General features: G+C 42.5%; 2 protein-coding genes across 8 annotated transcripts in view; one reads left to right on the forward strand and one right to left on the reverse strand.

The window, feature by feature from the left end:
* On the reverse strand, nucleotides 1-16936 carry virma (vir like m6A methyltransferase associated). 2 transcript variants are annotated; one of them, XM_040117237.1, is made up of 28 exons: nucleotides 16829-16936; nucleotides 15544-15714; nucleotides 14983-15095; nucleotides 13173-13259; nucleotides 11742-11790; nucleotides 11493-11655; nucleotides 11227-11346; nucleotides 10183-10404; nucleotides 8865-9595; nucleotides 8383-8520; nucleotides 8032-8258; nucleotides 7385-7912; nucleotides 7113-7267; nucleotides 6949-7031; nucleotides 6168-6261; nucleotides 5584-5972; nucleotides 5316-5471; nucleotides 4965-5200; nucleotides 4625-4874; nucleotides 4312-4529; nucleotides 4050-4182; nucleotides 3585-3728; nucleotides 3315-3469; nucleotides 2978-3074; nucleotides 1948-2114; nucleotides 1481-1830; nucleotides 487-633; nucleotides 1-386 (listed from the first exon to the last, which is right to left on the reverse strand). In XM_040117237.1, the coding sequence occupies exons 2-28, from the start codon at nucleotides 15604-15606 to the stop codon at nucleotides 166-168; spliced, it is 5436 nt and encodes a 1811-aa protein (XP_039973171.1). In that variant the 5' UTR covers nucleotides 15607-15714; nucleotides 16829-16936; the 3' UTR covers nucleotides 1-165. The 2 variants fall into 2 exon arrangements, with proteins under 2 accessions (XP_039973171.1, XP_039973170.1); XM_040117236.1 differs by having other exon boundaries at nucleotides 10153-10404.
* esrp1 (epithelial splicing regulatory protein 1) overlaps nucleotides 16657-25891 on the forward strand; it is a 13108-nt gene continuing 3873 nt past the window's right edge. For 3 of the 6 annotated variants that reach the window (XM_040117238.1, XM_040117242.1, XM_040117243.1), the window contains exons 1-14: nucleotides 16715-16840; nucleotides 17007-17138; nucleotides 17599-17757; nucleotides 17903-18019; nucleotides 18345-18456; nucleotides 19050-19193; nucleotides 19638-19692; nucleotides 19851-19961; nucleotides 20117-20249; nucleotides 20394-20436; nucleotides 21103-21422; nucleotides 22364-22588; nucleotides 22679-22931; nucleotides 24397-24577. In XM_040117238.1, coding sequence (XP_039973172.1) covers nucleotides 17007-17138; nucleotides 17599-17757; nucleotides 17903-18019; nucleotides 18345-18456; nucleotides 19050-19193; nucleotides 19638-19692; nucleotides 19851-19961; nucleotides 20117-20249; nucleotides 20394-20436; nucleotides 21103-21422; nucleotides 22364-22588; nucleotides 22679-22931; nucleotides 24397-24577 — 1985 coding nt within the window. In that variant the 5' untranslated portion in view covers nucleotides 16715-16840. The other 3 variants (XM_040117241.1, XM_040117244.1, XM_040117239.1) reach the window with 2 other exon arrangements.

The raw sequence follows: 25891 nt of genomic DNA on the forward strand, positions 1-25891 counted from the left end.
TTTATTCTCTGAATGCAACTCATAACAAAACATAAAACATCAACAGAGAGTCTGTACGTCATCGTGACAACATCATCCCACCATGTTTCCATGGAGACAGTATATATAATATCCTGATTGGTCCATTTGTTGCCATGAAAGGCTGCAGTCAATGCCCAGGTAACTTTACCTGGTGAAGGAGCGAACATGTCTGCCTCTCCCACCTCCACTTCCTCCCCCGCCGCTGAACTTGCTCCCCTGAGATCCTCTCCCTCCTCCTCCTCCTCCTCCACCTCCCGCGCCGCCTCCTCCAGCGCTGCCGCCACCTCCTCCCCCGCTAAGCCACGACAGCCCGGTGCCTCCTCTGCCCCGTGGAGCTCGGTCCCGTGGAGCCAGGCGATACGCACCTGGAAAAGAGGAGACAACAGCACCATATTTTTAGCTCAGTGTTTAGAAACTCATACTGAAAAATCATGACAAACTTTTGCGCATATGTGCACTTCATACTTGCTGGCGGTTGTCTGGAGGGCAGGGGGCCACGTGTGAAGTTGCTCTGGCCTCCGCGGGGTTCACTGTAGGTTCCTCTGTGAGTGACAGCCGGTACTTGGCCGCTCCACGATGAACCTCTGCCTCCTTCTCTTCGAGTGTAGTTACCTACCAGACCAAAAAAGAAAAGATTTCTCACCCTCTATTGGTCAAGAAGTGGTTCTACCTTTTTCTAGAGCTTCCAACCACATCTCACCATCTTCATCAGCGAGTGAAGTTTGCTCAGTTTTCATGAATATAGTTGTCATCACGTGACCTTAAAGTATGGAACTAACAGGTGGTTGTATATACAACATGATGGAGGGGGATGACAACTGAGCAAATTTCATCTGCTGATAAAGACGAAGAGGTGGGTGAAAGTACAGAAAAAGCTGGTAAGTGGACTTTGACTTTAGATTTGTCCCCCAAACTTCTGTTTCCATGATCAAGAATGAATTTTCATGTTTACAGTTTTCTAGTATGTTAATAGTATTCAGTATATGTATGTACATGTCTTTATAGTGTTATATTGTTTTAATGCACTGTAACATTTAGTCATATGCAATGCATGGGCCAGCAGAAACTTATCAAAGTTGCAAATACAGAAATCTACAAATAATTTTAAAATTTTGAGTTCACTTTTAACTAATTTCATTAAGTGTATTGATAATGCAAACAGCTGGTAAAGAGAAGTAATTATCGATCATTTTTTTGTTGTTAGTTATCTGAGCCAATAAAACAACCGTGTTGGATTGTGGAAACAGTGTCCATCAACAACACACTTAAAATTGGAGTGATGTTACAATGCACAATGGCAGTTTTGACCAATGTCTGATGTATGGAAATGAGCTGAGGCTACGAGTACTGTCACTACACAAACTTATATGATCATACACACAGGTCTAAACACAAGAAGACGTTTTTATAAATGATGGTTGAAGAAAGGAATGTGTGTGTATCTGCTGTGTGTACCTACCTGAGAGCAGTACACCTTTAGGTTGTGGTGGAGTGAAAAAGCGAGTCTGGCTATGAAAGGTGGCTCTGCCTCTGTTGCCAGTGAACAGTCCTCTAGTGGGGGGTTTGGGGGAGCTCTTGGGCAGCCGTTTCGGGGGCAAAAGCCCAAGGGGGGTTGTGATGTCTTTAAACTCCGCCGCCACAAAGTCATCCACGTGCATACTGGGAGGACGGGAAGTGTTCTGTTTGCGCTGGCGGAAGATATCGTGGGGTCGGGAGACATTTTGTCCAAAGCCTCCTCGACCTCCACGGCCACGCGGAGCAGCCATGATGTGGGCTCTTTTAGCAGGCTCAACGTAGTCTGATTTACCGCTGCAGGGACATGCGTGAAATGACATTCAGTAAGTTTATCGAAACAAGATTGTGGAAAATGTATACAGATATAGAAAAAAATACAATGCTAGATGCAGCCAAACACTGAAACTGCACCTTGATGTAATGAATGTCTCATGCTTATGTTTGCCCAGTCTGAAGCCTTTTGGAGCTTTGGTGTGACCAGGAGAGGAGGGTTCAGACAGGAAGGAGCGCTCCAGTTCTGCCTTCAGGTCCAGTTCTGGACAACATTCCTGAGCCAGACCCACCAGATCAACCTTCACCTGCCGAACAGAAAGAGAAAGGTCTTTTACATACTGTGCGCACACAAATAGAAAAGACACAGAGTTTCACAGCTGTAGATGATTGTCTGTTACCATTTGATTTTTCCAAAATTAACATCTGTGTAATCCATCAGTACTGAATTGTTTGTGATATTTCTTATTCCACTTAAAGTCCAATGTGATTTATCAAGTGCTCTAACTACACAGGCTTGATAGCCTTTAAAATGGCAGCTATCTTCGGAGAAAAAATAAGAAATGTTTTAATATATAGTAGATCAGTGTCCTAACATTTGAACATGCTTTATTTGGAATCGATTGTTTTTTACACAACTGCAGACTATGACGCTTTCCTTAGGGGTGTCACTGTAGTAATTTAGCAATTATGCAGAATTCTAAGAATGACAGTCAGTATCAGAAGAGAAAACATTCATCAGTTGTTTGGTTTTTTTTTTTTTGCTATGGTTGATTTTATTGTTTTTATCTATATATTTGGGACATTTTACTGAACTTTATTTTGTTTAATTTTAAATGTCTTATTTTACTGCCTAAATTCTAGTTCTTAATGTTGTAATCCTGTTTAACCATGTTATTAGTAGCTTTTGTTTTGAAAAGCGTTGTATAAATAAAGTTATTATTATTATTGTAGCTGCTATTACTTTAACAAATACTGCACATACAAAGAAGAAGATAGCATGAAAAGGTGCAAAAAAAATAGTGTTCCTACAAGAGGTAATAAAAAAAGATTAATAACAGTCATAAAATATTCACACAAAATAATCAGGATAGTACTTTTTGCCATAATTGTGCAGCCCTCACTCATTTTCCTGAGATTCTTGGAAATGTATTTACACATACACACTTACCGTATCAAGGTCTGTTTCTATGTCATCAGTTTGGAAGGGAGAGAACCACAGAGCCTTCAGCTGCTCATCCAGAGCTTCTGACAGAATGAACACTGTCCTACAGATAACAATGCACACAGGTAATAGTTAGTTTCTTACAGCTCAGTTTAGTTCATGTGTCTCAGGTTTAGTTCTAGCTCTAGTTTAAATGAAAGCAGTAGTGTTAAAAGTCACGTTTACATCATTTGGTTCTGAATATATGATTAGATCGTTCTTTCATTTTAAATTTACATTTTCCTTAGTTGGGATTGTAACTGCTTCACTATGGTGGATGAGAAAAAGAATACAAAGGCTCTACCTGTGATTAAACTGGGCCCCAAGTGTCTCGGGTGCTGGCAGAGTGGGCTCAGCCTCAGCTGCTGGAGGTGTGTCGGTGGCTGTCTCCAGCGTCTGCCTCAGGATAATCACGTTTTCCAACATGCTCTCCAGTGACTCATCTTCCTTACATAATTTCTATAGACAAACACATACACAATAAGGTGAATTTCAAAGCAACACCAACCCTTTTTTTTTTTTTTTTTAAATAAACCAAAGAAACCCACACATGCTACGTGTGCATCATTTGTACCGTAATCTGTTTCTCTAATGTAGGGAGCGGATGTGACTCGGACTCCTCCCACTGCAGAAGAGCTTTCATCTCAGAGCCCGACAGCAACCGTGGCGGAGGAGAGAAGGAAGACTCCTCGCCAGACCCCTGACCTTCCTCAACACACTGGATTAGAACACAGACAGATTCAACAATAAAATGTATGAAACTCTGCAAGACATACAACATTCTTTGCTTTTTTCCCCCGAAATGCACAATTAGTTATTTGGACGCATATCTCACCCGCAAAGGTATTCATTCCTGTAGCACTTTTTGTGATTACTGTAACCATGAAAACTTCAGCTGATGCAAACCTCAAAGTTCTAAATGCTTCCAACATTTTACTAACAATCATTTCCACAGTTACTTCCACAGCATGTGCACTCTTGTTATTATGGTATTTACTTCCATGTAAAACATGAACCAGCCATAAAACCAGGTACTCACCATTGTTTCTGTGTTGAGAATCTGTCTGAGGAAGTCAAGCAGAGCTGAGAGCAGATCTGCTGAGTCCTTGTTAAATGAAAACACCAGCCTCCTTAACAGTGAGCACAGACCTGCACCATGTTTCTTCAGAGCACTGAGACAAAGATAAAGTGTAATCAAAGTCTTGTTTGAGTAAGAGAAGCACACTATGCCTAGTAGAAAGAGAGTCATAAAAGGAGACGGTGCTACTGCCAAGAAAAAAGAAGGGAACATTGCCATTTACACTTTTAGGTGGTAGAGTCCATAGTCGTGCTCTGTGAGGAATGTCAAAGTCCTGATACAGGTGAGGAGGAGTGGGACACTGCTCTCTGCATTCCCCAAAACCTCTAACAAGGCATTGCACACCGATGACATCATCTCACGCCCCGGAAGTGCATTGGCCAGCTGCTCAGCCTCTGACACACAGCTTTCACTTGGTGGAGATACCACCAGAGAAATGTCCTGATGAAGACAGAATTTTCCATTTTAAGCTTTATACTTCTCCCTATATGGACTTTACATGTGTGGTTTGCCTTTATGTTCACTTCATTTCTTACCTGGTCACACAGTGACTGTAATATTGTCCCCACTAGTTCGCTGCATTGTTGGTGTTGTAAGGAGTGGTCAGCTGGAGGAACCAACAGGGACAGAAGCAAGGGGAACAGATCGGCCAGTTGTTCATCTCCAGACACAGACCCCGAGAGCAGGTGTAACGCAGCGCTCTTACAAGCTCTCTGTGACACCAGGGCATCCATCAAAGAAAGCAGACGCAGGGCCTGGCCCCAGCACACACCTTTACCCTCTGCCCTGCAATTAATACACATTATTTACAGTTACAGTTAAAATACAATTTACAGCGCAGACACAAATAACTGAGTGTGTGTGTCCTTCACTCACGGCTGCAGCTCCTCCAGCAGCAGCTCCACCAGAGTCTTCATGATGAGTGTTGCAGTGGGTGATGACAGGTCTGCCAGCTGAACACACACTCTCCTCAGCATGGCTAAGAGAGGAGGGCAGCTGGTTGCACACACACACCTCAATGCTTCAGAAAAAACTTTCCACTGCGCCCGTATGTGCATGCTCCACAGCTTCCGTGTGTTTAAGGCTACAGCCACATCTTGGACTGATATCACCTACAAGGACAGCAGTGTGTCAACATAAACATGTTTACCTAGACAATAATTTTCAGAAGGTGAAACAAAGTAGAACATAGCTAGGCGAGCAGTGAGACAAAGAGAGCTAAGGTACCTGAGTGCTCTGCATTGGCAGTGGGAGAGGCAGGAGCTCAGAAAGCAGCGTCAGGCCAGAGAACAGACCTTCAGGGGCTTTCAGCAGTGAGCTCAACACCTCCTTTAGCATCAGTGACCAAGTGTTACTGGCCAGAGTCTCTTCTGTATGAGTCACCTGCAGTAACACACACACATTGTCTCAGAAATATGACTATCATTGACACTTTATGTATCATACTTAATAGCTAAACAAACATGCCTTCATCCTTCCTCAATGACTCACACACCTTTTCATTGACACCCTGTGTGAAGGTGAGCAGCACATCAACAATGAGTGCCTGCACTCTGGTCTCCTCCCCGTCCAGACGTCCAGACGCAGGGATGGAGCAAACTATCATGTGGAGCGTCACCAACACATTGGCCACACGAGTGTCCCTGAACTGGAAAGCTCCCCCACGGAGCAGCTCCGTCAGCATGGTGCGCAACAACCTGAGTGTGCTGATACATATACTGAGGATCATGCAGCGCTGTGGCGTGGGGCCCATGTGTCCGTGTACACGCCATGGCTGCAGCAAAACACTGCACAGCTTCTGCAGGACACGCACACACGTGTCCAGACCCTCGCCTGAGAACAGCTGGACCCCTGCAAGACTCCACTTAAGATCCCTCTGCTGACCTGCGGAAATGAGGAAGACGTGTAAAATGTGGACACACAACTGTGTGTTTTTTTGCATTCAATTCATGGTTGTGTAATGAACAGTCTTTGGCCTAATATTACAAAAAAAACTTAAACCTTCAAAGAAAGACAAGACAATGTAGCTAAAGATTAAGCATTTGGTTTCTTGATTTAATGAACACTTTGGGTCTTTACCTTCCACAGCAGGAGGGGGGGAGGCAATGTGACAGAGGAGCCTGAGTGCAGTGACAAGTCCAGTTCCATCAGCAGTCAACACATTTTCCACATTCTGAATTCAAGGGAAAACAGACATTTAAAAAGACATATAGCAATCTGTATTTGCATATAGCCTTGACTCAAATATGCTACAGAGCAGGTACAGTATATGTTTGAGCAGTTCAGAATTGTCAGTGAAGCGCTGCATTCCAAGGAAGTATATATCTGATGATTTTCAGGTACAGGTACAGTATTAGATGAGAACACATAGTTGAATGTGTGTGCCTACTTGGTTTGGTAACAGATTTGTTGTTTATAAAGTTTGCATTTTTATGTAAGTTTAAGAGCTAGGATCTACCTTGTCAGCTGGCCCAGTTATAAGCGGTGACAATGTTGTACTGTTTTCCTCTGATGATAATACTGAATCTGCTCTATAAATATCAGCTGAATAAAAATGATTAAAATTTAGAGGCCAGCCCCTATTGATCAGTGTAGGATGAGAGGCCTTGATTCCATAACTGAAAGCATTACTGAAAAGCAGACTCCCTGAATTAAATGTTACAGAGAAATCATCAACAAACACAGGCCAAATGAAGAGATTTCTCACTCACTGAATTAATGTAACTCAGGATTTTCTTCAGGTAATATAAGAGGAGGAAAGACAAAGCTACTCAAATTGAAAACATAGTGAAATGTTACATTACTTCAGCTTTATGTATATATATTGTATTTATGTATATATTGAGTGAGAGATCTGTACCTGTTTAATGTAGTCTATGAGGGTGGGAATACTGCCAATCTCAAAGCGAAGTTTCTCCAGCGGCTCCAGCCATTTACTGAGCTCTGAAGAACAAAAACCCATAGGTTCATACCAAAGCTTTCGTATATGGCATGATACATGAGTGCTACATTGGTAATAGTTACCCTGTAACTTGGCATTGGTGTCATCGGCCTTGGCTAAGGAGAGTAGTGGAGCAGCAAATTGTTCCATCATCCGCAGTTCATTAGAGCTCTGCACCACCAGTAAAACCAGCATACAGGCATAATTATATGTCACTGCTTTGCGAGCCTTCGCCTCACTGAAGGAGAAGAAGACAAAAAAGTGATAACATAATCGACACGAATGCAAAGTTGACTGAAATAAAACCGAGTGATACAGAAGGAGGAACAAAAGGAGGAGAAGACAACAGCTGTACCCTTGTCCGTCTTTGCTGTGGTGCTGGAGCAGGGTGACCAGACAGGAAAGATTGTTTTCCAGGCTGCAAACATGGGCCACGGCACTGCGACCAGTCTGAGTGAAGGTCATTAGGTAGAGCGCATTGAGCATGCCTAGTACCTCTGCGTTGTCACCTTCCTCCAGCCCAGCTCCCCCGTCTCCTCCTGTGGCCACGTGGCTCATGAGCTCTGACACACCCTGCAGAGCATGCAGCGCCTGCATAAGCCACACACCGAAGCCCTCTTCACCGAACCCTGGCCCGGTGAGAGCTCCCTCTCCTCCAGTAAACGTGCTCTCCTCACTCTCGGCCTCTGCCATCGACGCCAGAAGACGCAGCAGCAGGTTGGTGGGAGTGGGCTGGGCGAGAAGGAAGAGCAGACCTGACTGAGTGAACGACAGGAAGCGCAGGAGCTCTCTAACTCCCTGGGTGACACCTAAGTGCCCGGCTGCTGCAGCTGCTGACAACACCACTGTCGTGCTCTCCAGGAAATGGCACGCATGCATATACCTGAGAAAGGAGTAAGTGCAATATTATAAATCCAATCAATGAGTCACGACTACATTCAACTTTGTGTCTGAGTTTCTGCACTGTGTGAGGTCTGAGGTCACGTGTGTCTGAACGTGTACCTATACAGTGTTGGATATGGATCATCTCTCTCCTGTGGTCCTGTTATTCTTGCAGTAGTTGGGAAGGCTTTCCCAGGGGGCTGCACCATGCAGTGAGGGGCCGTCTCTAGCAGGTGATGTAACTCTTCCAAAACCCCTGCCAACCTATCAAGCTCTGCTTCGCTCACAGGCGGGGAGTTTAGCGATGGTTCCTCCTCCATTGGGCTCTCAGCATCCTCGATCTCCTCCTGTGGATGACAGTTTTGATCAGTACTAAAATATACTTACCTCTGTGTGTGTGTGTGTGTGTGTGTGTGTGTGTGTGTGTGTGTGTGTGTGTGTGTGCGTGTGTGCGCGTGTGTGTGTGTGTACCTGCTGTGGTTCACTCCATGCTGCTGCTGTACGCTGTAGGTCACCCAGTACCTCATACATGTGACTTTTCTGTAATATGGCGTTGCCAGCAGTTATGACCCTCACTGTTTCTTCACGCAGGAACAGCTGGACTAGATGCTGTGAAGGAAATAAAGCTCAGTGACTGATCTTAATAAGGAAAAAATAATTTATATTGTTTGTTGAACTAGTCAGTGTTTCCTGGTCGTTTTCTGCAAATGTGAGGGCGGACTAGCTTCTGGGTCAATAACAGGATCAGTTCACTACGTGCTGTACTTAAAAGCTGGCTCTCATGTGGATCGTGACAAATGGTAGGCACGGCCTCATTTGCAAATATAGTGGAAGTGAATTCGAAGATCAAGAATTTTCCTTGCGTTTTTGTTCTATAGCTCTGGGGAAAATCCAACCTGGGATCCCTGTTAAATAGATGTAGAGGAAAATCTGTCTATACTTGTGTTGCTAACCTGATAACCACTCTTCTGCGACTCTCTTGCGTGTAGGAAAGCCGCCACCCCATCAGGAGCACTAGTCAGAGCATCCAGAGCTCTCAGGATGCTCAGCTTCAGTGTGGAAGAGACGTGGTCCGCATGGAGCAGCTCCAGTAGCACACCCAGGGCCCCTTCACGCAGCAGCGCTGTGAGGCCCTGTGGGCACTCTGCCAGGTATGATGCTAGCTTGGCACCAGCTTTTAATTGTCTGAGGTTAAGAGCAATAGGTTGTGTGAGAGCCACCTCCATGCTCAGAGCTTGGAGAGCCCACTTGACTAAAACTCCAACAGGATCCTCCACCTCACCCTCTCCCTGTTTAATTAAATAAGCCAACCCCTTGGCCAGTAGTCCAGGTGCATCTTCCAGAGCAGTTACCCAACGAGCATCTCTGTCGTCACCAATGCTAGCTAATAGCTCCTTCATCTGGGCAACAGCCTCAGCCTCTTCTCCCCCTGCTAGTCCTTTCGTACCATCAGCATCACTGGGCTCCTCCAAACTGGCCTTCTCAAACTGGGTATCAAAACGAGTCTTGTAAGGAGGGGTGAAGTAGAGCAAGGGTCTGAGTTCTCGCTCATAGGGGTCATACTGGACAGGTGGGACAGATGCCAGGTCCTCAGGAGTGTAGTCCATGTCAAAGGTGGGCAACTTGAAGCTCCCATTATCCAGGTCATCTTCATCGCTGGAAATCTGCTCATAGCCGTCATCACCTGGTAGGATGGGAAAGACAGAAAAGGGGGCTAATTTGACAAACTGAATTTAACTGCAAAGAAAATCTTAAAAATGCTTCAAACATTAACTGGGTCATACAGATGTGCTTGAGAATGAATGAGAATGAGGAGGGCAGTGACTCCTACATATTCCCTTGCTTGTTCATAAATGCATACCACCAAAAAACCTACTCACACATGGCAGCATCACTCCAAACATGCAGGGTTAGTTTGACATGCAGGATGAGACTACAGCACAAGCTCAGCGATGGCTGTGAGGATGGGTGAGGTACGCCTGCACGACAGTTTATGAATCTTGATGATAAGCCTTCAGAGTAGGCCAGGGCGGGCTAGCCGAGGGTTCAAAGCATCCAGCGGATTGTAAATGGAGGCAGCATGCCAGAGCACACACTCTCTCGAAATGTCACTCATTCCCAAATGGACCCTTCTCCCGTGGCCCCCTGGGAAGTCTGATGAGTTTGCACTACCTAGGGGTTCAGGGCCGAGAGTCCATTTGGGATTGTAGCCATCCTACTCTCACATAAGAACTCCCCTACCTTCCTCCATCTCCTCTTCCTCGTCCTCACCCTCATCTTCCTCCTCCTCTTCTTCCTCCTCCTCCTCCGGAGCGCTCCCCTCTGTCCGGGCATCCTCTTCCTCCTCCTGCTCCTCCTCCTCCTCCTCCTCATCCCCCTCTTCCTCTTGTTCAGCATCTGAGTACGTCTCATCAGCAGGCAGGGATCTCTCAGGCGACACGGCCTCCAGGTAGTCGTCACGGCCCTCGCACGGCTCATCTTTGACCACGCCCACTGTAGATGTCACAGCACAGCCCGGAGGACACACAGTTTAACCAACAAACCCACAGGGCACACACAAACATGTAAACTATATATTTATCTACAAAAATAAAGGCCTACTTATGCAAAATAATTTGCGGATCATACTAGTTTAGCATATTTTACCCTGTTTAAAACACAAATGCTTATTCTTTACACAAACGGCAACCATTTAATACCCCCCCCCTACAGACAGCCACTGGTTTTCATTCATTTTAGTACATTGTGATAATCAGAAAGCAAAGACTTGCTTGGGATATGTAACCCACCATAGTGAACAATATGTGCCCTTAACACATACAAGAACACAGTGGCAAAGTTTTGAGATTAAAACTCTACTTCAAACCACATTACTATGCAGCAATAATGTTACTGACAAAATATAGTGCAACATTATGCTCGCTGTCATGGGTTACCCACATATAGCAAGGTTCAACAAATGTTAATTTTCCTATTGTAGTGGAGTGAACTGAAACACTGGGCAACTGAGAAATTAAGAAAAAAAAATGTATAAGAACAAATAACCTTGGTTATAAAAACTTGTAGATAATAATTTAAAGTACAAAAAATTGTAGTAAATCGGCCTCTAAAACATGGAAAACAATACTATGATTCTTTATTATACATTGCTAAAAACAGAGTCAGCAGCCTTACTAACTATAAGGTAACTAATTCAGAATGTAACATTCACTTTTAATTAATAAACTAATGCAGCATCCCTGTCCTTGCTAATAAATCAGGATCTAAAAGTGAGTGACATAATGTGATAGCACAAAACATATGTACAGCTCTGACCCGTCACTTGGACCTGCTCCTCATCATCATCATCCGGAGGTGGAGGTCCAGGTGGAGTACGAGGCCCTCTGGGTGCTGGCCTGGGTGGGCTGCCGTTGTATTGGTCGTCTTTTTCCCACTCTTAATAAGACAAACAGTGCAATAGTTTTAGGATGTGATTAGCAAATCTGGGACAAGAAGAGATAAACTATTCATTGGATGTTTCAGTTTCAGGAGGTGGGTGTGAAGGCGAGAGCGTTGAGTAATTTCAGCTTAATGATGCCCACCTTGTTTAATGATCCTCTTGGGCCCGCTTGGCTGTTGGGGGGGTGGGGGTGGTGGAGGAGGGGGCGAGGCTTGGTCATGTCCATGTGAGCGCTCTGCTGTACCGTACACTGCCACAGTCAGACTGGTGTACCAGCCACGCAGCACCAGGCCATCCGTGTTCACCTGTACACACAAACCTATTTAGTTATTCACAAATCAAAAGGTAAAAAAAAACACTGAAATTACTTTGTTTGTGGACGACCATTTACCTTTCCACTGGGTCTGAACACGATGGACTTGTTCTCGTCATACTCCAGGCTGAGGGTAGAGAGCAAGAAAGGGAAGATTAAAACATCAGTGCAAATATAAACTGGACTATTGAACCATTCTTGAACTTGTGTATGCTTATCATTACTCTTACAGATTTTATATTTAAATTAACTGGATATTTTAGCAGTCATCTGTTAAGTCCTACATAAACCTCTTTCTAACCAGCACATAATTGCTGTGTAATCATGTCTAAAAAGGACTCCCTTATCATGCCCTATATCTCCCTCTCCCCTCATTTCCTGTCAGCTCTCTATTGTCCACCGTCTAATAAAGGGCATAACCCCCCTGCAGTGGAAGGCACAGGTTCCTTACGTGGTTAAGACCAACTAAGGCTTCAATGGAATATATATTCAGAAAAAATATATTTCTACTTCACAGAATTTTTGTTATTTTGGCTTTTCTGGCTTTTGTTTTACCGTACAATTTTACCACTACCGACTTCTGTAAGTTACTTAAATAAAATGATCTGATAAGAAAGGTTCAGTCTTTGCTGGAACTGGTCTCAACCTGATGTCATGTTGCAAAGGATCCCGAGGAGAGACAGAACTTTTTTTAAGGGCTCATAAATCAAACTGGCAGGGAAAGACTGGTCTTAATCACACACCATGTAACTTTAATATCCTGGCTTCCAGTTTGATCAACAATCTTTGTAACATGCCATCCAACACACGCCAACTGTTGTATTTTCTGTCATCAAAAAGCAACATGCCATGAAAAAATCATCTAGTTTAAAAACAAAACAGTATTATCATGATAATCTGGTTTATCCAGACCCTGATCACCACACCAGCGGACCAAGCTGATTCATGGGCTAAGAATTATTTGTCAGAAACATTTCAGTCACATCTGTTTATAACGTTTGGCCTACATTTAAATAGCATTCAGACAGGGTAAAAAAAATCCCCTCCCAATTTTCCCGGCAGAGATAATAACTCAGGTGTGTCATATTTACAGTTTTCAAAAACTCTTACACAACGGACACTTCTAAATCTAAGTTTATGGTCTGGTGCTACTGTGCAAACCTCTGTTATTATGAGGTTAGCATAAAAACGCTTCACTCAAATATTCCACCACTCATCTATTTCACTGGGACCTCTAAGTTTGTGTGTCACTTTCAACTACTTTGTGGGAGGGGTTGAGTTTCTGGAGAGACCAGTTAGCCAGCATAGACACAAAGAGACCTGAATATGGGTGGGGGCAGCCGGGCCTCAGAGTGCTACCTTGACTGGTTCTACAGGTGAGACAGACTTCTGCACCTTAAGCACTTTTAAGGTCTGACCAGGAAATATGGAGATGTAGAATGAGGAGAGGTTAACAGAGAGGAAAACAGAAACAAAACAAGAAGGGTGAAAAGTGAAAATCATGCCGACCTGCCCAATCTGTGGAAGGTGGGGCTGTTGGGTTTGGTGACATTATTGAAGAACAGCTCCAACAGGAAGGCATGAGGAGACGTCTCCCTGGAAACACAGAAAAGCACAATCAGTAATGAGACAGTTAGGGCTTAGTACCTTTTTAGCCAAAAGGTTTTACTAGGTGTGAGAGGTGTTTCTACTGTTTCTACTGCCTGCCTGCCTGACCCCCCCAGGCAGAACTGCTTTAGAAATCAGTTTCTCTACTAATTTTCAAGAAAATCTATCATACATCAATATATAGATATTGCAGTATAAAATGATGTATTTCCGTATCGCTTACCTCTGTATCAACACCACACAGAGGCCTGATCAGATCTACTCCTGTTTATACACTGTTAAGTACTGAGACCATTCATTCAGTTCAGTTCATTCAGTTAAATTACATCACACACATTACCCAACAGGCTCATTGAGAATCAGGACCCGCTCAACAATGGAGATCAGGTGTCAAACTCACTAACTCACCCATGCATTCATTCATTCATACCATGGGTCTCTCCATTTCCAACAGGCACACATATAGTTGAGGTATCTGTAGCAAACAAACATCTCCAGAGGCGATATATCATTAGCAACAGGGTTAAAGATTTCCGGCAACTAGAGATGCCCCAATCCAACTTTTTCCCTCCCAAAACTGTTCTGATATTTGTCCTCAGGGTATCTGCCAATACCAATACTCATTTTACCAAATTTAAAATCCGCATACCAGACATTTTAGTAATACTTTTAAAGTCGGGTAACATGAGGCCAGGGTGGTGCAAAAATTAAGGTGGCAGCCCCCCATGAATGAATAAATGTAATGGTTACTGGAAACACTAAACTTCATGATGACAATGACGGAGAAACTGTATTTATTGTGAATTGGAAAGTTAAACACTGATATTGATCCAGCGTATTGGAGTGGTGCATCCTTATCTGCATCTAGAGCACTGTGCAAAAGTTTTAGGCTCTTTAGATGTTTAGATTCTTATCCATCACACAATACCATCAGGGAGGCCGCCGATCAGTCCCAAATTCATTCTGCGGCAGAGTCATAGAAAACTATCTTCAGAGACACAAAGAACAATAATGGTCTGATCTTAACATCATGGAGCCAGACTGGGATAACATGAGGAATAAGAAGACACTAAATAAATTTACAGAAGAACTGTGGCAAGTTCTCCGAGATGCTTGGAACAACCTACCTGAAAAACTGCAGAAGTGTACCTGTAGAACTGATGCTGTCTTAAATGCAAAGGGTGGCTGCAACAAATAATGATTTGATTTCATAAATCAAAACTATTTGTGCCATTATTTTTGAAAGCATACTCACTTTACTTTAAATGCCTAAAACTTTTGCACAGTACTGAATATTCAGTTGCCGGTTTATTAGGTAAGCCTACACCTAAATAATATTAAGTCTACCCATGTTGCTATAAATAATATTATGTTAATAAAATAATATTTAGCGTATAGTCTATAAAATATTTAATATTTAGTTTATCCTTGTTAGTCTAAAATGCATGGACACATTTTTAGAAACACCCCTAAGTTTGAAATAATATAATCCATCAGTTCCAAAAAGAAGGAACATAAAGTTGAACCTGTATAAAACAATTTTAACAAAACCTGAGCACTACACAGTCATGATCGTAGGACTTACTGCAGGGCTGTTCAATTGGACTGCATTATTTAAGATAGGTGTATCCAATTTTGTGTGTGTGTGTGTGTGTGTGTGTGTGTGTGTGTGTGTGTGTGTGTGTGTGTGTGTGTGTGTTATAGCTCTTACCCAAATGCTCTGTTGTCAGGTAGGTTGCTGTGAGCTTTGATCCCTGGAGGAATGACCCGAACCTCTGTGATCAGTACCCCGCAAGGAAACCGCACCACATCTACGTTGGTTAACTGAAGTGCATTGATCAGAAATTAATACAACATTTAGATAATGCAGACCCGAGCAGTCACTTTTGCTGACCTCTCTGGGGTAAACATGGCCAGGCTGAGACTTTAAAGTCAGCATTAGCCACCTGGCTAACTAGCAAACAAACAGCACAAGAATGCAAAAGAAAACATCTGCATAGTTATATGATTATGTAAAAAAAAAAAAAAAAATCACGTTTAACTCGTGTATTTGGTACATTTAAGTGTGCAATTATCAAATTTCTGGTTCAATAAAAGCTGTGAACTTCAGCGCTATCAAAATAACCATGATACTAGTGCTACTGGTTAGCATCGTTAGCTTGGAAGTTGAGCATCACTGCCAATAACTCCTGAATAAACTAGATATAAGTTTTGAATGCATGCAGCTCTGGAGTTAAAATACAGCAGTGGGTTGAGGCGTCAGAAATATTACCTCTGCACTCTGATGTTTAAACGTATCTAGAAAAAGAAGCTCCGTTGAAATGTCCCCCGCCATCGCTCTTTTGCTGTCGGTCGGCCCAGGGGTAAACTTCCGGGACGGTGAACACTTCCGGAGTGTGTTCGGCTACAGCGAAAGGGGTCTGACCATAGGGTCTAACATAAACTTAAACATAAACAAGACAAATACACATAAATATAAACATGGAAATAAATATACACAAACGTGGACAAGCGAACAGACACACATAAACAAACAAACTTATATACATAAACATAAAGAAATACAGAAATACACAGAAATAATCAAACAAATACACATAAACCAAAAAAAAAGCATTATTTCATTATATTATTTATTATTACATTACTCAAAAGAGAAAGTAAAAAGATAACTTTGATCTCAATAAGATACAGGTCATTAATATTGTTGTTGTTGTTACTGTTATTGTTTAAGTGAAGGGAAATCACAGGCTAGTTATAAGACTGATGATAATAATATAATAGATGTATCTTTTTATCTAATAATATAGTATATAACAGTAACTTATTAATGTTTAAATTTTCTTAGTTAAACGATTGTGAAAAGACAGTTGATCACTTCTATTGGGAGTTATGATACAGTAAGTCTTCGGTGTATTATTGCGATGATTTATTTTTTTTAGTTATTTGGTGCATCATTTTAAAGTATAATTAAAGTATCTAATATTTCAATTAATAATAGCTTTTTTAAAATCAACCAGTCAGTTGGTTAATTAAAACGAAACTGTGTAAAAGTATAATTATTCCGGTGGTACACGCTTTGATTATTTTGTTTTTTATATGACAGAACTTTATTCTTGTAATATTTCTGGGTGGATTTTTGAGTTTTTCTGTATTTCAAGACAAAATACAAATTTGTTATTTCTTTTGATGTCCTTTGTTTTAACATACTTTAACCTTTCATAAAAATAAAATAATTTATTCAACTTAAAATAGGTGAACGGTGATCATTTTACCCCCGATACCTGCCTGGCCCCGTAAATCATCATACATAGAGATGCGTCATATTTATTATACATAGGAAAGTGCACACTCTTCTGTTCTCCACAGCCTGCCACGTCCTAATGTGTAAACCACCTGAAGGAGGGAGGAGGCAGGTAGAGAGTCACGTGATCACACAGGTAGGCTTGATACACTACGAAAACAGGGGAACGTTCAGCCATTACTCCGGGATGGTGACTGCGGGAGGTTTCACGTAATAATTAACACGCGACCAAACCTGGGTTTACGGAGCTCACCTTAGCGCTCAGGTGTCAAAGTAAAAGTATTTATACTTCTCGCCTCCCGCGTGCGTCTCCTCTCCGGCGTATCTTAAGCTGCTGTCTCTTACTTTTGTGTGGTGTTCGGGGTTTTTTTCTTCTCTTTTTTTTTTTTTTTTTTTTTTTTTTCTTTTTTTTTGGCGGTGTTTGTGCTCAGATGACGGCGCAGGTAGACTACCTGGTGGTGGTTTTCACCGCCACATCTGGCGCGAGCGGAGAGCTACTGGGATCTGACGAGAAGGAGCTCGTGCATTTGGTTTGGCAGCTCGTGGACGTAAAGAACAAGAAGGTAAAAACGTATTGCCACACCACTTATTATTACTTAATCATCGTTATTCTAAAGCAGGAAATGTGGTGGTTAATAAACGACTGAGCGGGTAAACTGAACTCCAGTCGGAAGTGGACACAAATACAAACTACAGCCATAAATGATAATGTTAATCTATATTAAATCTTAAATAAAATGGGGAGTCAGGTGAGTTTCCTCTTTACACACATTTATCCTAAAAAAAATCTACAAGTTGATCAAGTTCTTAACTTATCCAGCATAATGGGAGGACGAATGATGTGTGCACTGTAAGGTGAAAGGTATTTAAACAGATCCCATGCTTTTGTTGCTCTCCAGTGTTATAATATCAATGTAATAAACATCTTTTTTAACACTGTTATATGTCACTACACTGTCCTACAGCCTGTTAGTCTTTACGTAGTTTCAAGACTCACATGTTGTTTTTTTTTCTGTGAACCAGTTGGGCAGGTTGAATGAGCTCCTCATTAAGCCGGACCTCTCAGACTTGACAGAGGAAAAAGAGGAGGAGGATGTGGTGGAGGAGAGCATTGAAGAGGAGAGTGGATCCAGAGCAGATTGTGTCTATACAGCCGCAAACCTAGAGGCAGCTTTAAACCTAGTAATAATGTTTCTGAAGTCATCTAAAATGAGCTTTTTGGCCTTTTGGTACATATGAATTATTAATACGCTGCTGGTTGAGATGATGGAACAAGATTATGAATGTTTTTATTTCTGTTCTAAACGTGCAATGTCTGCCTCTGCAGTTTCATCTGCAGCTGACAAATGAAGTGAACAGTGCGGGCGCAGGCACGTCAGTGTGTTTGTGTACAGACGGGCAGCTCCACATCCGCCAAGTGATTCACCCCGAGGCTGCGAGCAAGGTGAGTGAGCTGGTTGGGTGAACGCCTCGCAGCCAGGGTGGATGTTCACCGGGCTCCCAGTTGAATTTAACGTTACAGTGAAAGCTGAGAGCCAATCTTGCAAACATGTCTAATGACACACGCCCATGCACGTACCACACTTGTGCACATGAATAATCGCCACACATCGAAGCTGATCAAATTCTCACACATGTCTTGAAACCATGTTAAGTGTTACACGCACTTCTCTACTGGCTTGAGCAAACAGCAATAAGAGAGCAATAAAACGGCAGCTGTCGATCGACCACATGTTCACATCTTTTCATGTCATGTCTTGCCTCTCCAGAACATCCTGGTGCCAGACTGTTTCTACTCTTTCTTTGACCTTCGGAAAGAGTTCAAGAAACACTTCCCCACATCTGACCTCAAGGCTTTGAATGTACACATCATGGCAGAGCGTATCCTTCAATACGTCACCTGTTTACGTTTGGTGTGCTAGTGACTTTGCGTGTACTACACTGCTGTATGTAATTTATTTAATGTTTAACACATGGTATTTTGGACAGTTTTTGGATATTTTTGGACTGTTATGGTTATTCTCTATGTTTTTACTTGATCTCGTGTGTGCATTTTACGCTTAAAAACACACAACACGCATATTAGAAGTTTACAAACCGGGGGGCGTTGGCTACAGGACTAGAGGTTTTGAAATGCAAATAGGGACACAATGGCTGCACCTTACCAAGTGCTCAGTGAAAGAGTGTGTGTTTAGCCAACAGAGCAAACCCCACACACCCACTGGAACAGGAAAACTAAAATCTCGCTCTGTGAGTGTCTTGCCTTGCTTGCTATAGTTTCTTTTTTGTGCTCTTCTTCAGTTTTTTGTTTGTTTGGTTCTTTTTTTCGTTTTTATTTCTCTCATAGCCCCATGAACCTTTTTCATTTTACCCATCAGACCACCATCTACACATTTTTTCTCTTGTCTAACTGTTAGCCTGGTTTTATTTTTTGGCTGTTCCCTGTTTGTATTCCTTGACTGTGTCCCCCCCAGCTCTTAGTATACCTGTTGATATGCCCCCCACGTGGAATCCCTCAGACACCCTGGATCCATCAGCCATATTGCCTTCAGAAATAGCAGTGCAGCAGGTCCAGATTATGGCCAGCATTGTCCTTGCACTGCTTTCTGAGCCATACTGTGAGTACTATATATGATTTTAATCTGTGACACTAAAAGTGAAACATTGGGAATTATTTAATTAGTTTGACATCTAGACCTATTATGTGTTTACAAGTAAGATCAGAATAGGATGCTACTTCAGAGAATTAATTGGAGACTATTTTAATAATTATGAATAGTTTTTTCTAATTTTTCAAGCAAAAATTCAAAATACTGGATGGTCGGAATATCTTTAGATTATGGACTGTTGGTCGGACAAAACAAGACATTTGAATATCATCTCTGGGAATTAGGATTGTGTGGAAATGTTTGCTATTTTCTGACATATTATGGTCCAAACAATAAATCAGTCAATTGAAATAATAATTGTAAAAGGAAACTCGCAGCTCATAAACCGAAAATATAGTTCAAAAGGCAGTTATCCAACTTTGTAAACCAAACTCCTTTGCTTTCTCATTACAGGTCACGCATTCTCTAACTCGGAGAGAGTTAGTGAGAAGTTTGAAACTGGAACTTGGTAAATAAAGTTTGCTCAAGATAAATATTCTTTTTGTTCTCATCCTCTGAAATCAACTCCACGTCCACTCCTGCTGTGCTAATGTCTGTCTGTGTGTCTGCGTGTGTGTGTGTGTGTGTGTGTTGTGTGTGTGTGTGTGTGTGTGTATGTGAATGCAGCAGTAAGATGGAGAAAGTGTGCGACAACACGGTGATCAGAGCCAGAGGGTTGCCATGGCAGTCGTCCGACCAGGATATTGCTCGATTCTTCAGAGGACTCAACATTGCCAAGTACGTTGTTGGTGTATTAAGGGCATGCTCATGTGTACGGGTTGTTGTATCGATTTTCATTGGTCACCGTCATATATACTGATAATAAGTGCGGCCTGCTATTAACATAAGGTTTACAGAGTGCTATAATGCTCTACGTATGTTGTGTTGTACAGAGGAGGGGCCGCGCTGTGTCTGAATGCTCAGGGGAGGAGGAACGGAGAAGCTCTTGTTCGTTTTGTCAGTGAAGAACACAGAGACCTGGCGCTGCAGAGACACAAACACCATATGGGCAACAGATACATAGAGGTAACCTGTCGTTACAAAAGAAGTATATCAGACACACTACCGAGATTTAATTTAGCCCCCCATATATTGTTCCTTCTTACAGCTGATGGTTTTCGACTGATAATGATAACCATTTTTCATTAACTCCTTTCCTTCTAATGGCAGGTTTACAAAGCAACAGGAGAGGACTTCCTGAAGATAGCTGGAGGTGAGGCAATAAAACTCTGTACACCTGACCTAGCCTTTCTTACTGGCAGTAACCTGGCTATATGGTAAAATTCTCCTTGAGTGTCATATTTATCATGTTTTTCAAATAAAGTCCCACAGAACTGACAAAGTGAAATTTTTGGAACCAGGTTCAGCTCACCTTATTAAAAAAAAAAAAAAACATGAATGACCGGACCAAATTACCCAGATATTTTGTTGCATGTATGAGTTTTTATTCATTTATTTTCCATGAATACATTTAAATTTACAAAGGCCAGAAATCTTACTGCTCCAGAGGGAATATTTTGAGTGTGTAATGTATATCCATTAGGAGATAATCAGTCCGGTTATCTCTTAGGGAGCAGTACAGTTTTCAGTCTAAGTTAGCAACTTAGACCAGACTTGAGTGTGACTATGTGTTTCTATCTCAGGATGGGAATAATATTGTCAACAATCCGCAGATTCCTATTGAGTCAGTTGCTCATGTGGAAGCCATCCCAGAAAACTTAAACCATCTTCGTATTTTTTAGATGTACTGTAATACGAACCTTGTTCAATTATTGAAGAAAAACTTTCGGCTTTCTGAAATCTACAGTGCGATAATTTCTGTTTATTGACTTGTGGTTAAATAGGTGTGTCTGTGTCCTTGTGTGTGTGCGCGTGCCAGGTACCTCCAATGAGGTAGCAATGTTCCTGTCCCGTGAGGACCAGATCATAGTGAGGATGCGAGGTCTTCCTTTCACCACCACGCACGAGCAGGTGCTCGCCTTCTTCTCCCCGGGAGAGGGTCTTAAAGAGATGTGTCCAGTCAGTGGAGGGAAGGATGGCATCCTGTTTGTTCATTACCCGGACGGGCGTCCCACTGGCGATGCTTTTGTTTTATTTGCCTGCGAGGAACACGCCCAGTGCGCCCTGAGGAAACACAAGGAAATCTTGGGGAGAAGATATATTGAGCTATTTAAGAGTACAGCAGCAGAGGTCCAACAGGTAAGTCAGGGTGTCCGCCTGGATGTGGGTGTGCTTCTTTGTACAGTATGTACTTTTGCATTGTGGTTTCATTTGTGTGTTTATCTTTAATTTGTAAAATCTTTTCTCTTTTTATCTTGTCATTCTGGAATAATCGCCACATCGTCTCTTTTTTTATCTTGCTTTGTTTTCTAAGGACAAAAAGAAAGATTTTTAGGAAATTCTGTGTTTGTTTGTGTGCACACAGCAGAGAGTGACAGTGTGTGGGCGTGCTTCTTTTTTCCACAGTTAGTTGTAGGAATTATTGGAGTAGGGTGGGGACCTGCATAACAGGGTGGACTGTGTGTGTGCCTTTCCCTTTGGTACATAGGTACACACAGTTACTCTAGCTACTGTTTCTTTTTTGTTCTTTCCTTCTTTTGTTCTGTGCGTCTTTCTCTGTCTTACACGGATCCACCACCTCTCTCGTGATATGAACTCATGTGGACTCATTTTCTTATCTTTGCCGACTGATAAGCCTACACCCACACACATACAGTATCTACGCAGAAGCCTTTCCTCATGCTTTCATGTATGGCAGACTAAGTAGTTTTATTGGTCCTCTCCAGAAATGCAAACACGCTGGTGTCCTGCTGGGAACAAGCCGGCTCCTGCCTGACACTGCAACACATTTAAAAACAATGTGGACTTCTTTCTTGTAAAGATGTCTGTTTGCTTAGTTGGCTTATATGTGTCTCACTGTGTATGCACTTTCTTTGAATTTAAACCATTGATAAGCATTTATGTATCATAGTGCTTAAGTGTATAATTTAGTTTTTGATAAAAATTTAACTGAAATGGTTAAAAAAGACTCCCTAAACTCGAGTCAGTGGAAAATACTTTCACTAAGACAGCACTTCTGCCTCCTTGAGAGTCTTTGCTGTAGGCGGAGCACGTAATTTGTAATTGTGTGTTTGTTTTAGGTGTTGAACCGGTACTCATCGGCCCCCCTGATCCCTGTGGCCCCTGCCCCCTTGGTGTCAATGCTACCCGCGGTGTCTCTCCTTCCCCCTCCCGGTGGTGTGAGGGACTGCTTGAGGCTGAGGGGGCTGCCTTACACAGCGAGTATAGAGGACATCCTCACCTTCCTGGGCGAGTTTTCACACGATATCAGACCACATGGCGTGCACATGGTCCTGAACCAGCAGGTACATGCAACAACGGCACTGACACACCCATAGACTCACATGCTTTCCCACACAATGTTGCAGTAATTTTTTGACTGCGCCTGTTTCCAGGGTCGTCCGTCAGGTGACTGCTTCATCCAGATGACCTCAGCAGAGCGGGTACTTCAGGCCTCACAGCGGCTCCACAAGCACGTGATGTCCAGCCAGCGCGGGGCAAACAGCCGCTATGTGGAGGTTTTCCCCTGCAGCGCCGAGGAGATGGGCCTGGTGCTGATGGGAGGCTCGCTCTCGCACACACATACACACACACATACCCGAGGCAGGAGTGGGACAGGGCTCAGCCCGCCGCCATGTAAGTCCAGACGTAAGTGCTGCTGGGAGCTGGGGGTGCTTCGGGACTGCAGGGTAGGTGGGCTCCTGCCGTGGGGGCAGGGTTGCTGGGTTTTCTCCAATCTAGTACTGTGGGAGGACGAGGACCTCTGGTCTAACAAGGATTAGAACTGCGTGTGTGAGGGTGTGTGTTGGTGTGTGTGTGTGTGTTTGTGAGAGTGTGGTACCTCTTTTGTAATTTAGTGTGATAAAATTACCCATCTGCATGCACTGAGAAACCTCACATGTTAACTGTTTATTCTACACTTTCAATTTTCACTTGTGTTCACACATTCTGATTGATTCTTGTAGTTCATCTTTTCGGCGGCATGTTTATTACTCATTCCTAATTTTACTCCCTTACCACTGATTGAGTAATTCATAAAGATCTGAAAGGGTTGGAAAAGTGTAAGCAAGAACACTTCAGTAATAGCTTCGCCTACAATATGGCGAAATCGGCTTACAACTCTCCAGTCTTATCAGATTGGTAGTGGTGGTTGTGGGATGTAGCCTCAATAGACTGATGCACCTCAGGTGTGTGCGTCTCCTCTGATTGTCCAATCAAGAGCTGTGGGAAAGGTGGGCAGAGCTGAACGCTGGTGCGTAGATGTGCTTTGTACTCCGTGTCTGTAGTCCTGTACCATCAGTGTGCACTGATGCACTTCTAGTTTTCAAAAAAAGAGGTAGAATTGAAAAGTGGTCTGATGTTTTTGAATGGTTTGAAATGAAGTGCATATGTTCACATGAGTGAAAAGGATACAGAACAGAGATTCAAGGCTAGACATGTGTGGGTAGTAGTGAGGTCATGTTAAGACAAGATGACATTTTTAAGATTCTTGAGCAGAAATACATGTTAGACAGCAAGTTTCTGTTCCATATAACCGCAAGCTGAGCCCGTTGCCTCAAATGTCATGGAGCATGTTTTATAAATTGGGTATTACCTCATATATCTGCAAAATATATCTACCGCCAGATCTGGAATCCTACCAATGTCTGTGTGATCCGAGAGCAATGTTTCTCTCATTTTACAAATTTTGGACAAATAGAAGGAACCAATTAGACTTTAGCTTGCTTAAGGGAAAGCAGAACTATAGTGGATGTCACGGAGACTTACTATTGCAAACTATGATGATTCACTTCACCTTTACACCATTCAGAAGCTTGTTACATGTTCGAAAGGTAGCTAACAAGTGAGCTGCACAGATGGTGACAAATAAAAACACTAATAATGTAAAGGATGGCTGAAAACTGTTCACCTGGCTAAGGAACCTACCAAATATACATACATACTCTACATGTGTCAGGTGTTGAATGATGTTAATGGTGGTAACTGTTTGCCAATTTGCAAACCTCGTTCTGAAGCAAACTATGACCCGACTTCACCATCATGACTCTGTACTTCTGTTGCTATTTGTCTGATTTTATGTCTTGTGTCTCTCCCTCTGCTCTCTCCTCTCCAGGTTTATCTCCTCCATCCTACTCCTTCACTCCTGCACCACCTGTCTTGCCTACAGAGGCTGCTGCTGCCCTCTACCCTCCCATTGGTCAGGTGTTACTGACCCCTCGCCCCCTGCCGCCAGCACATGCCTACTACCCCGGTGCAGCTCAGCTATACATGAACTACACAGCCTACTACCCCAGGTAAACAGTGATAGTTAAAGATGAACAGAGACAGACACATGCTGACATTAAAGTACAGCCATTCATGTTGATCAAAAAGTTAACCAGTCCTCACATTAATTCTGATAGGTTTAGGGGTATTTCAATAATATTGTTTATTGTCTCTTCATATAATAATACAATGACAAAATTCTCTATAGAGATGTTGTGGTTAATAGTGCTCAATCATGAAGGCATGATAAATTTATGAGTTAAGTTTTGTTCAAGTAAAACTCCCCCGCACACTGATGTGATAATCCTGATAATCGTTTGATAGATCCATATTGCTTTGTGAGAGCTTTCCAGTCCCCAAACTGATGTTGTTTCACATAAAATTTTCAAATCGGAAGTGTTTACAAATTTATTGTGTGTGGTAATCACACTTTCCCACATAGAATGAAACCACTCAATAACCAACACAAATAGATTTAAGAGCCAACAGATTTCCATGTCCCAAACTGAGAATGTCAGGCAGTAGCCGTTTTCTCATATGAACTCCGGACATTGTCCGGAGTTGCCCTTTCACACATGCAACACACAATAGGAGACTGTCAATGTCAGATGCGTTCTCACCTACTGGAAATAATGTGTTTGGTTCAGGTGAGGGGTGGCGCCTGGGTAGAGCGTGCACGAGGCAGGATAGAAACGTCATCAACACACCCACTCGCTCGTTGTGAAGTCTCTGAATAATGACCAGCTCTACTCATACACTTGCTCAATCTGACATTACAAAGACTTTGTTGTAGGGAGCTGGCAGTGTAAAGTCCGTTTAATGTCCGGTATAACTGATTCAGACATTTGCCTTCTAGCATACAGCTCCTCCAGGTAATGTCTAGGTAAGTTCAGGGTTGCAGTGTATGTGTGAAAGCACTAAGTGTTTACTTGCAGGCTGTGTGCTGCTGAGTAAGCAAAGAAACTAAACCAGTATTCTTTACGTTTTATTTTCTGAGCCTTCTGTTTGCATAGGTTTTATTATGGTAACTTGAGGAACATGAGTGAACTAAAACATTTCAAGATATGTCTTTCAGTCACTGGGACTAATAACATATACTGTATATTGGTGAGTCGTTTAAAAACAAAAACAAAAATTAATTGCTGACTTTCAATTTTCTTTAAATATTTTCCAGACTTTTCGTGCAGAATAACACAAAGATTGCGGAAAACTGCTCAGCATTTTCTTTTTTAGAAAAACTGTTGAAAATTTTATCATTTTGGCTGCAATATTCACTGTACTTTGGGTGGGAAATATATTATAGATTTGGGGGGGGGGCTCAGCATCCCTTTGTTTGCCGTATT

Source organism: Xiphias gladius, chromosome 22, assembly GCF_016859285.1.
Source record: "Xiphias gladius isolate SHS-SW01 ecotype Sanya breed wild chromosome 22, ASM1685928v1, whole genome shotgun sequence".
Taxonomy (NCBI): domain Eukaryota; kingdom Metazoa; phylum Chordata; class Actinopteri; order Istiophoriformes; family Xiphiidae; genus Xiphias; species Xiphias gladius.